The sequence below is a fragment of the Pseudopipra pipra genome, chromosome 10, assembly GCF_036250125.1.
Source record: "Pseudopipra pipra isolate bDixPip1 chromosome 10, bDixPip1.hap1, whole genome shotgun sequence".
Lineage (NCBI taxonomy): Eukaryota > Metazoa > Chordata > Aves > Passeriformes > Pipridae > Pseudopipra > Pseudopipra pipra.
This window is the reverse complement of record NC_087558.1, coordinates 4760164-4772645: the sequence shown is the minus strand read 5'-3', so window position 1 is coordinate 4772645 and position 12482 is coordinate 4760164. Positions and strand designations below refer to the sequence as shown.

General features: G+C 49.6%; 1 protein-coding gene across 6 annotated transcripts in view; it reads left to right on the top strand.

Annotated features, from left to right (window-relative positions):
• The first annotated feature begins 8750 nt into the window (after nucleotides 1-8750).
• TNIK (TRAF2 and NCK interacting kinase) overlaps nucleotides 8751-12482 on the top strand; it is a 153345-nt gene continuing 149613 nt past the window's right edge. For 4 of the 6 annotated variants that reach the window (XM_064665818.1, XM_064665817.1, XM_064665816.1 and 1 more), the window contains exon 1: nucleotides 8752-9009. In XM_064665818.1, coding sequence (XP_064521888.1) covers nucleotides 8953-9009 — 57 coding nt within the window. In that variant the 5' untranslated portion in view covers nucleotides 8752-8952. Of the gene's footprint in view, nucleotides 9010-12482 lie in introns of all 6 variants that reach the window. The other 2 variants (XM_064665819.1, XM_064665820.1) reach the window with 2 other exon arrangements.

The window sequence follows — 12482 nt, the reverse complement described above, 5'->3', positions numbered from 1 at the left end:
TGCCAGCTCAAAAGGCTGGAGCATATTTGTTAGCTAAAGATTTCCTTTTAGGGAGCTGGAGGCAGATTATCCTGGCTGTTTCTAACGATGTGTAATCTAAGCTGTCACCCACATTTCCAATATTTTACTTCTGGCAAGGCTACAGCAAGGCTGGAATGGAGCTGAGGTGCTGGAGAGCCCTCCTCACACAGGATGGATGATCTCTTTGACCTGGGACCTCACCAATCGCATCGCCTTCATCCTCAGGTCACCTGAACTTACCCTTAGTTTCTTTAACCCTCTCAAGGATCATATTTTATTACTTTCCTAAGGCTACAACTTTCAGTTGTTTGCTTATTTTTAAATAAGGACTAAAAGTCACATGTGGACGTGTGGTTCCAGGATCTTCAAAAGTGCCGAATATTGTGAGAGCTGGGACAAAAATCAAGCAACGTGTCTCCACAGAAACACCCACACATGCCATTTGGAAGACCCATCCTTTCAGAGCAGGCTTGTGCACCCTCCTTTTGTTCAGCGTAACTTATGTTCATACTAACCTCTGCAAAGAGAATTTAGCAGGGGATTTACTGATACACAGACTTTTTTGTGGGTTTTTTTCTGGTGTGGCACATCTCCCCACCTGGGTGTGTTTAGCTGGTGCCCAACATCTTGTGATAAAGCTGAAGGGACATTTCCCAGTGCCATGTGAGGTAATGTCACTTTGACCCTGTATGCTTCTTTCTTTCTGACTAAACGGCTGCTGCCTTGGTGGTTTTGCTGTGCTTAATCTGAACTCAGTATTAGGCTGATGTGCTTGTTATGTTCCCCAGTTGCTTAATCTGCAAAGCCGGGACCTGAAACAAAACACAGGCAGCTCTGTTAAGGGCAAACATGGCTGTTTTGCATGCCTGGAAGAAATTGTTGTCTCACAGTTGCCTTACAGGTTTTTTCGTTATTTTAATGGGTAATCTCAGGCAAGCTGCACCTCAACTCTTAGAGTAGCTCAAGTTAGAGACAGAAAAGAGAGGAAAAAAAAATAATAACAGACTGAAAGAGGGCCTGCATATTTAAGGAGATCAACTCCTATTTTTCAAAAGCAACCTGGGCTTTTAGCAGCTTAATTGCCATTTACTAGCAGCTGGACTAGCTCTTAATGCTCAGTTTTGCAGAGAAAAAGGCTAATTCTCTTTCAGTGAACAGCCTGTGTCAGCTACTGCAAATGCAAAACTCAGACTTTGCTGTACTTGTCATTTGGTGCTTCTGAGAGCTCACAAAGGGCTAAACCCACCACCTGCTTGTATGGAGGATGGTGGATTTTCTCTTAGGCTATGGCTAACTTGCTTCTTGAGATGTTGTGTAAAGCACTGAAATCCTTTAACGACTAAATAATTTGGAGAAATTTTGCGGAGAGTTTTCTCATGGGGCTGTTGGTACCTTCCCTCTGTGCACTTTGATGAGATGACTGTGGTATGGAGTGGCTTTAATCCCTCTTTCCAAGCACATAGTGGAAGAGGACAACAGAACATGACAGTGCAGTTTGCTTTGCTCAAGTAGGACTTGGAAGTTGACTGAGCCACTGGCTTATTTTTACAGCCCCCTTGGCATCCCTTGCCTTTGCCACTGCCCCAGGCCTTCCAGCTGGCTCCATGGCAGAGGCTGGGTTAGATAAGGACCACGAACAGTGCGGTGCATGGACAGACACAGTGCTTGATATTTGTAGAGCTGATGTCTCAGTTTGCCAGAGCCCTGCACTGGGCATGGCTGGAGCACTGCTTTGACAGTGTCAGCAGTGATGGGCAAAAAGTCACTCTCCAATTGCTGTTGTCTGTGGTGTGTCTCTTTCCACTCATCATCACATGCTTTCAAGGGTCTGATGTTGCAACCCTTGGGGAGGTCAAAGCTCTCAGCAAACTCAGTGCAGGCTGCAGTACTGCCTGTGCCAGGAGCCACAAACTCAGAAACACAAATTTCTGAATTAATTAAATATATAACGACACTTTTAAAAGTCTCTCTAATACTCTGCCTGCTTTGAGCCTGTAGGGGACAGAATTTCAAAGGAAATTTTCTAGTTCATCCCTCCCACTCAGCGCTGGTACACAGGGGAACTGGGTCTCGGTCATGTCTTTGTTGTTTGGGGTTGATGTTAAGTTTCTTCCCAAGGTTCTCCTGAGTGCCCTATTTAGTTCCCAGCTGATGGCTCCCTTGTAGTAACCTACTTGTGAGAGCCTAAACTGCAGGCTCAGATGTGGGCAGGGTTTCCCCCTGCTCCAAGGATCAGCCCACTCTTTTCTGCTCCCTCAACTGAAGATGGAGTCACTCCACTGAACATGCAGAACGCCTTCAACAGATATTTTCAAAACCACCCAGTTTCCTGCCGGGTGTTTTGGTAGTTTCTCAGAAATCACATGTTAACGCTAAGATCATCAGCTTGTTTTATACACCCATTTTCTTTCGGACTCTATATCCTTGTGCTGAACCAAGTGTTGACCGTGCTTTTCCCATCCTGGATGTCCCTTTGTTCCCAGGGCTCTGTTGACCAGTGGGACGCTGCACAGCTAGGAGAACCCTTGTCTCTTCCTCATGGGTTTGCCTCCCATGGGTAAGGATGTATAAATCTGAGTATGTAAACTCTACAAGACCTCCTGGGCCTGAAGCCAGTCTCCATCCACATCACTGCTGCAGAAGACTTTCCATACATAAATCCAGACTCAAGTGGCTCTGGCTCCTTTTTGAGATGGTGAAGTGATATTTTTGGGTGCTCTGGTGATGATTTACTCTTTCAGCAAGTCAGAAAGCCCGTGCCTTGATATTCTCCATACGTTTCCTAAGCAAGCAGCACGTCTTACCTTTGGCGAACATTTGGGTGAGCTTTTTTAAGCTTTTCCTTGTTATGACAGGACCTAGAACACCCCCTTCCTCCTTTTTTTTTTTTTAAACCATTTTCATCTAATTCCAGGAGGAGTGCTTTCATAGACTGCCACATCTCCATGAAGGCATGAGGAAGTAAACACCTCTGAGCGAAGCCTCCCCAGAAAGGCAACAGCAGTTGGCTCAAACCCCGTCTTCCTACTCAAACACTCACACTTTGAGCACTACTCAGACGATTACTTTAAGTTGCTTTAAGTACCTCCAGTTGTTTTCTGATTCACTTCTGCTTTGGGCATTGATGATGAGTGGGAAGCCTGAAATATCAGACTTGTAAAGTCTGCTCTGTGGTTTAACCTTTCTTTTATTCTTTTTGTTTTGTGTGTGTGTGTGTGTATAAAAGACTTTCGCCTTTTGCAGGTGGAAATGACAAGTCTTCAACATGCTTTCAAGAAGGCAAAAGCATTGTGCCTTTGTGGCCCCACCTTATTTGCAGAACAACACAACTCACAAGCCATGGTGACAACATTGATCATTAAAAATAAATGAAAATCTGGAAAAATATATATGCCAAGGAGGTTTTGGACCTGGTTTTGGACCTCCAACCTCACTCGTCTCTGAGCACCCTGTGTGCTTGGCTGCCACTGCAGCTCTGTGGGACCTTTGTTGTCAGGACCTTTGCCAACTGCAGTGCTCAGTTCCAGTTTTGTAACCCCTTTCCCAAGGAGAGATGTCGAACCCTGCCCACACCTCAGGATAGATTATAATTTAAAAAAAACCCACCTCACTGTTCCTGAAATGTGTCTTAATTAACTCTCAGCAATTTGCATTTGACAAAAGATAGAGCCAGTTTCTCTTGTTCTGCTGATCTGTGCTTCACGCCAGATGGGGGTGGCTTCAGGTCAGGTGTTTCCCAGGCCTGGGGCTGCCTTTGGGATGCAAGGCAAGCCAGGAAAGAAAAGAGAAAGAGGGAATACAAATACTGGTTGGCTTAGGGTAGCTCAGCTCTAGACTGATCCGCATAAAAAACATATTGGGATGATAAATAATTTTGATAAAAGGCATTTGACAAACAGAGCAGCTGCTCTGCCCCATGGACGGGGCTGTAAATCCAGTATTTATGGGCAGGGGCTCCCAGAGGACTTTCCTGCTGTGTCAGGTTGGGTCCTGGGCAACATCCCTATTCCGGCAGCTCACATGTTCTGGACCTTACACATACTGATATTATCCCTCAGATCTCAGCAAAGAAAGGAGAAATTAGTATTCCTCAGCAGGACTCTGGGGATGTGGTTTGCTGGGAGCAAGGCCGCGTTAGGTTTTCTGCAAGCAGTGCAAAAATGGGATTTTGATTGGTTTTTAACCAGTCACAATTGGCACATTTTAAATGACTATAACAGACTTGACACCCTCCTGAAGAGCGGGTTGCCCTTTAATGTTTTTTTTTCCTTTGCATAGGCGGCACAAAGGAAAGAGGTTAATTGACAAAACCAAGCCCTGCATCACTAGTGTGGCGTGTTCCCAAAAAGCGACATGGAAACGTATTGCCAAAAGAACATGTTAGACCTCCAATGCTATAGCCAGGCTGATGGGAGATCAACATCAGTGCCTGCTGCATCTGCTGGGGAGGCACATGCATTATTAGTTACAGCTCTGCTTTACCTAAAAATTGCAACTTTACATTTAAATTTTAACATTCTGGTAAATAATACAGTGGTGCTTCAAAGGGTGCAGGTACTTGCTACCCCAGAGAAGCCTGTCTTAGCTTAGGCAAGTCAAGGGGTGAGTCTGAGCTATGTAAACCAGGCAAAGGCACAGCAAACACTCCTGCTGCTATCAGCACCTTGCTGGGTGTTGCTTCTAGGCTGGTGTCTCCTTGGTGGCCTTGGCCCTCGGTGACAGCACTCAAGAGAAGGCAAATGCAAGAGCAGTGGAAGAGGTATAAAGGAAACCTTTTGCTGGTCCTTGGTGTCAAATATTTTGGGGAAGAACAGCAGCTTGGAGGGATGCTGTGCGCAAGTGAAGCTACTGGAAGTGAACCATCCACCATCTCTGTCTCTGTGGTGCCCCAGAGTTGCTATTTAAGTGCACCCTGGTGTTCCCTGGGTATAAATCTGTGGAGGAAGAGTTTTCCAAAGAGCCTTTGCTGATTTTCCATTTACTCCCCCATCACAGTGATTACAGGGGTTTGTACTTGAACAATGCTTAAGTGAGGGAGCAACGAACTGTTTACGGGGGATTTTTTTTTTTTTTTTTTATAGAGCTACAGGAAGAATCCTGGCAGCATGGTTCCCTCGTGTAGTCCTGCTCAGCTCCAAGGATGCAATAGAAAAACACTTCTCTCCCTGGAGAGGAACCCATATCAGCAGGAGGACGAGCAATCAGTAAGCGGTAATGAATCAGTTAAAAGTGCATTTCAGAAGATCAATAGATACACGTTAGGGCACATGTAGCCAGTCATTTCTGAGTGCCTTTTAACACAGCTGCATGTTATCATGTTAGCCTAAACCCCAATTATTATGCATTTTATAGAGTATTAATTTTTTAGAATTCTCAGTTCAGTTTGTGCAGAGTCCTTCAAGTATTGTCTTACATGGCCTAACACTGGGGTAAACCTGCCTGGACTTAGGGAACCAGAAAAACTGGGGCAAGTGGTCACAGAATTATTGTGAGCAAGTCATCCACATGTGCCGGTGGAATAAATCATGTGTCAGGGCCCAAATGTGTTTCCCTGTTTGCTTCTTTCCTTTTCTTGATCCTATTTTGGATAATGATCCAAAGCCCAAAGCACCTGAACTGTTGCTAATCGGACAAGGGCTTATGTGTCACTTAGATTTACTCATTCTACACACATCCCCTCACGATATAATTAACTGTTAGTTAATTAAATTTAGTTTCATGCAGAGGTCAAGTGACCCAGGTAGTTTATATATGAGCTGATGCCCTTCAATGAGTAAATCAAAAATGGTGATCTCAGGGTCACTGACATTGGCCCTCCACTGCTGGCAGCAGAGCTTTGGGTCATTAAGGTGCTCATTGCTCACTGGGCTGACCAAGGCCTGTAGGAAATATGCTATTTTCACATTTCCCCATTTCCCAAATGGAGACGAAACGGGGAAAACAATGATTTGTCACCGAACAAAAACCCCAGCTTCTGTAGCAGTAGAAATGCCGGGTATGGAGCTGATTAGGGACATGGGGGGGATGAGCTGGGAGAGACTGTGCTTTTCTTCATGGCTCTTGCTTAATGAAGGATGGGATGTAGCAGCTCAACGCCTTTGTTTGGCTTGTCGGTGACCTGCCCATGCTGCATCTCACCTATAGCTGTGCCAGCACTGACTGGAACACAGGGCACCATGTGGGAAGAGGGGCCATGGTGTGACACAGCGGGGTCCAGCCACCATGGCCAGGGGAACCTGTCAGGTAGAAACACAAGTTCCTGCTGAACTGACTCACAGCAAAATATTTTGAGCCAGTTCAGCTGACTACTCTGTTTTGAGTCACGGTGACTGTAACTGACTGTTTAGATGCTCCTGGAAGAAAAAGTGTACAGAGAGACAGAGATATACCAGTAAGTAAATAAATAAAAGAGTAACATATTGGAAACTTAACTTTTTATGGAAAAGGCTTCCTGCAAAAAAGAACTGTCCAGTTCCAGGTTTTCCTGCAGCCTGGCTGGGCACCAGTACAGACTGTGCAGCAGTCCTGGTATCTCCAGAGGTCAGCAGGCACACATCTCCCCACCAAGGCTGCTCCTTTCCCCAGACAGCCTGGAAACAACAGCCCTCTCCGGGATTTTCCTGTCATTTCCCTCTATCGCTTTATGCAATTCTTGTGTCAGTGGTAACAGGAGGGTCCTCTACATTTTCCCCATCTTGATAGGCAGTGGGTAGGTCATAATAAAACCACAGCTTAGCTTGGGACTTTGCTTTCATGCTGAGGATCAGGGCAATCTGTCAGTCTGCAGGACCAGAAATATATATAGATATGTATATTTATATATATATGTATTAATCCTAATGTTTTTCACAAATAATCCTGTGTGTTCTCAGATGGAAAGCACATTAGAGCAAACCAGTGTCCTCTCTCATCCTGTTTGTTCCTCCCTTCTCTCCCAGAGAACAATGACAGCAGGAGGAAGTCTCGCATTGGTTTGTTACTAGTTTCCAGGCAGTTTTGCTTCCAGCTTCCCAACTACAAGCGCAGCATTGCAATCCCTAGGCTGGAACAGACACAGACAACATCTGGTTTAAAAAAAAAACCACCACGAAAGATTCAGGAGGGTGCTCAGAGAGTCTTGGGTGTTTATTTTATTGAATTCAGCATTTTGATGAAATTTGCCTCTTTATATACAAGTGAGGGCTAATGACTGTGCATGATATCGAGGAGTGATGATTTGTAGCTTGGGAAAAGGGGATAAATCCAGGCAGGCTGCTGTCGCTGCAGGTGATGTGCAGCCCTGCGCGGCTTCCGCTGCCTGCCACTTGGGCAGTTCATTACCAAAAGAAATCACATTCTGCTGCACCCTCACAGCCCTGCAAGCTGAAACACCGGTGCTGCCATCCTCAGTTCCTGTCACCCCTGCTGCCATCAGGACAAATAATGCTGATAAGCCAGGGATGCCAGACCCCTGCTGCCTAGGGCGGAGGCACCGATGGCACCGATCCTGCTGCTCCTGGGGAGATTTCATCATCTCCTTCTGTCCTTTGGTCTGACTGTGTCCCCCAGTCCTGCCCAGAGAGGCTGCACCTCCAGCACCAGCACACACCTTCCCTACAACTGCACAACTGTTTGTAAAACCATTTATTATTACTTTTAAAGCACATCTCCAATCAGAAAGTGTAAGAAAATCCCATCTGCCTGCCAATTGACTCATGTGTAGGGTTTCCGCTTCCCAGATCTGCATATTGTAAGCTCCTGACACAAGTTGATGTTGTAAGTACAGCTTCCATACGGTTCTCTCAAAGGCAACAGATTTTTTATACATATATATTTATATACGGCACCTGGTTTGGCAGGAACCACATCCGAAAAAGGGAAATAAGGAAAACTAAAAGCTGACTCTACCTAGCTATTGCTGGCTTTGGAAGGGGTTTGGCCAATTCCAAACACAGCATCAATCTGTTATTCCTGCTCAGGACAAGAACGGGAGTTGGTGGGGCTGGGGTGGCTCCTGAGTGCGGAGGGAACAGGTCGGCAAGAGGCTGCCAAATCCAGGTGTAACACGTGGATCCAGCTGCAGAAGGGCCAGCACTGGAGCTGAGCATCCCGAGGAGCACAGGGCAGGCAGGCGGCTGCTGGAGAGGCCCTGGTGTTTCCCTGGTGTTTCCCACACTCCTGCCTGGCAGAATTTGGGTTCAGCGCCTGAAATGGGGCAGCTTTTCCCACCAAAGCTGTCAGGCACCCCTGGTCTCCCGGGGTGGGGGGACCCAGCTCCAGCCTGGACCCCTGAACCTTTCTGCCCAGGTCCAGCCTGGATCCCTGAACCTTTCTGCCCAGGTCCAGCCTGGACCCCTGAACCTTTCTGCCCAGGTCCAGCCTGGATCCCTGAACCTTTCTGCCCAGGTCCAGCCTGGATCCCTGGACCCTTCTGTCCAGGTCCAGCCTGGATCCTTTCCGCCCGCTCCCAGTCGGGGGTGTCTGGGTACCGAACAAGCCCGTTTGTGGGGCACCGCGGGCGCACCACCGAGGGTCCCGAAGCCCCCCGAGGCTCCATCCCGGCCCCTTCCCTGCGCAGCGCGGCGGTCCCGGCGCAGCCCCCGCCCGCCCCTCAGGGGGGGCTCAGCCCGCCCCCGCGCGGCACCGCCCCCTGCCGGCGGGGCGGCACCGCCCCCGCGGTGACAGACAGGGCCGGGGCCGTGCGGGCGCGGTGCGGGGCGGGCGCGGCGATGCGCCGCCGCCGCCGCCATCCCGGCGCAGCCCGCGGCGAGCCCTGCCTGCCTGGCCGCCCGTAGCTCGAGCCCCGCTGCGGGCGGAAGGGGCAGGGGCGGCGGCGGCGGCTTCTCCTTCCCCGGCGCCCCGCATGAGGAGAGGCGTTAAATAGCGCCAGCGCCGCGGCGGCCGCCACTGCCCGCTCGGTGGCGGCGGGGCCGCCTGGCCGGCGGCGGAAACATGGCGAGCGACTCCCCGGCACGGAGCCTGGACGAGATCGACCTCTCGGCGCTGCGGGTGAGGCGCAGGGCCGGGGCTCGCGGGGAGGGGATGCGGGAGAGGCACCGCCGCCATCCATCCCTCCATCCCTCTGTCCGTGTCCCGGTGTGGGGGGGCGGTGGGGTTCCGTGTGTGTGATGCGCGCCTGCACGTATGTGAATGCGGTGGGTAACCGTGTGCGCGTGCATGTGCGTGCCCGCCGCCGCGTGTGCGTGTGCGCCTACACATGTGTGTGCCCGCACGTGTGTGTGTGTGTACACGTGTGTGTGTGTACACGTGTGTGTGCGTACACATGTGTGTGTATGTAGGCGCCGTGCAGGGCTGCGGGCACGGCAGGTGTGTGCGTGTCTGTGTGTGCGCCCGCGCCGCGCTGCGGGAACGCGCCCGGGCGGGTCCCCGCGCCGGGGGACCGGGTGGCGCGGGGCCGGTCCCCCCTCCCGGAGCCCCCCACGGGAATGGTGGGATCGGACATCTCCGGGGTGCGGGGCTGCGCCCCAGAGCCCGCACTCCCCCCGCTCTCCGGGCCCCGCAGCCTGTCTCCATCCCTCTCCCGCTGTGTCCCTGCGTGCTGCCTCCTCCTCGCCCCCCTGGAAAAAGAAGCCCAGCGTGTACCCTTGAAATGTCAGACTCGTCAGACGTGTCAGCCTCGGCGTGGGCTGTGGCCTGATGTCCCCCCGGTCCGTTTTTTCCTGTAACTTTCTTCCTTTTCCCCCTTTCTCCATCCTTCTGGCCGTAAGAACAGCTCGTTGGGAAGGAACGAGCATGGGGAGTCATTGAGGGAAGCAGCGTTTATGCGGGAGGCAACAGCGAGGCTGCTTCTCGCAGCCTGCTGGCATAGACAAATAAAATTAAGCAGAATCCGCTGAAGACTTGCACAAGTGTATTTTTAGAAGTATTATTTGCTTCAGTGCAAGAAAAAAAAAAAAGAGAAATCTATCTTTATTCACTTGCCCTACTTTCTTCCTGGTGAGTTTCTAGTTGATTAATAGTGTAAATGATTGCTCAGCGATACACAGTGTAGATGAGATTGGACTGGGGGACCCATACAGCTTAAAAACAGACCTGGAGCTCATTTACCCTTGTAGGTGGAAGGTGTCTTGGGAGAAAGGTTCCTGAATCCAGTGGAGTTAATCCAGGAGAGCAGTATCGTTTGTGGGGGAGGGGTATCGTTTCTTCCCCGCCCTCTGAAAATGTTTTTTTTATTTTAATATTCTTTTTTTAACATCTGTGTTGGGAAGTGCATTTGAACTAGGGTAAAATTTCTTTTTAAAACTGTATGCACACATGCTTAGGGTTTTTTTTTCCTGTGTTTGTGGCTTTTTAATAACAATGCACACCAGATACAGTCAGGGTTTTGTTTTCACTTTGGGAGGAAATGTATATTCCCTGCCTCCCCCGGAGACCCACCGGCAGTGCCTGGTCTGTCAGCAGAGTTGTGCTGGCATTTCAGGGTAATAAGGGGACCTGAAGCGAGAGGACCGGCAGCAGGGTGGGAGTGCAAAACCATGTCCCCCTGTCCAGCCTGGTCCCCCTGCCCAGAAGTGGCCAGTCTGGTAGCACAGGGCTCCTGGCACTTGGACCTCTGCCCCCTCTCGGGGGGAGAGACCTGCTCTGACACTTAACTGTAAATGATGAGGGATGGGGTGGTTTGCAAGCGAGACAAGAATAGGAGCTTAATTTGCCAAGGAATAGATCTTCTTCTAAACTAAGCTCTTCTAGCACTTAGAATAATTGTTAAAGGTCATAAATTCAGCAGATAGGGCACGAAGCATGAATCATTCCATGGGGTTGGAATCAGAAATCGATAGTAAATTTGCTGCCTGAGCACAAAACATGGCAGGGAGGAGTAATTCCCCAAGCCTTGCAAAATTTTATTTATTAGAAAAGAAGTGTCACATTGCTGCGGGTTTGTAGGTGAGTCTGGGTGGAGGAGATGTTGCTCTTGTGCTGTCTGCATGTTTGAAGGGGTGAGGGAGGGCAATGTGAAAAGCTGGGAGCAGGTAGTGACTCAAAAATCTGGCGAAGGGGATGATTTGTTCCCAGCAGGGGGGAAAGGAAATGCTCAGGCCACTTATCTCCAAGTTTGAGTCACTGAAATGTTCCAAGAGGCTGGGGTTTATAAGCAATAAGCAAATGTGTGCAAGAAAGGTGGACCTTTGACTGCCAGTTTGCCCTGTCCTTTGCTTTGGCTTCCCTACCCCTGTCCCAGGGGAGGGAGGTGGATTTGCAGGACAGCAATATGCTGTTGAAGGCTGAGCGTGGCACAAGCAGAACCTTGCACACCATCATTCATTTCAGCTTATCTTTCCCCTCTGGCTTACGGGGTGGGATTTGTAGGGCTGGGCTGAAAGGTGACATAGGAGGTAGCAGGACCTCCTGTTTTTGCCACACTGGAGTTTATTTTGGCCATGCAGTTGGGCTCCACCACAGCAGTGCATCTGTTTGACGTGCTGGCGGCTGGGCCAGGAACAAAGCGCTGAATTCTGATTAAAATGCACGGCCTGATGCATCGAGTAAGCTCAGTTCAGGCCGGCTCCTGCCTCCTTCTTGACATGTTCCTATCCATCACTGTGCACTGTGCTCGCTGCCGTGGTACCCGGTGTCCCTGTGTGGGTGCAGAGGGCTGAGCGTGCCAGGAAAGGGCAGTGTAAAGCCCTCGACATCAGAAGGATTCTTGAAACAGAGATGTTCTGGTGGTGGTACTGGTAATGAGTATTGTTAATGTTGCAGAAAACTGTAATTTAAAGTGATGAGGCCATTTAACAGGTAGTGCTGCATATTATACTGACAAGGGGATAAGATAAACTACATTATAATGTTCTTTTGTATGGGCAAGGAGATATTTTTGCTAGTCCACTCAGCATGTTTAATAGCAGGGTGACCTGGCAGTGTTATTAGCAGAATAGTGATTAACATGGGGGTTCGCACAGGCTGTTGACAGGCATGTTTGAGAAGCAGATTTTTGCCATAAAATGGGAATGAGCGTGAGGAGGGATGCAGTGTACCATGCTCTCTGGTGCTAAATGCATAGCTGATCCCAATAGGAGAGAGCAGAAAGATGGGGCTGGGTTCGGCTTTTTTTCTCCCCCATCTTTTTTTTTTATCTCAGCAAATGCAAGAGCCTGTCATCTCTTGCTGAAGGCAGTGGCCTTGATCCTTCTCAAATATTGAGGTCAATAGCTTTTCCTCTGCTGCATCCATCTGCAGGGCCGGGCCTCTGGCTGATGTGCCAGTGGTGGCACTGGGCTCTTCTTCAGTAGCTGCCACAGATGCATTTGTCTGGAGTGCTTTGCAAGGTGTGTGGGAGGTTATAAGAGCTCTCAGGAAGGAAAACTTTTCTCAGAGAGCTGATAACCCCTAGGTTGGCGCTGGCCTGGGGCCAGCAACCCTTCTGCTCATAGTTGCTCCTTGTCTTCTAGATGAGGGGCTCATCCTGGGCATAGGTCACCAAGCTCACCTGGGATGTACGGCTTGGCTGAGGGTTTCCTACA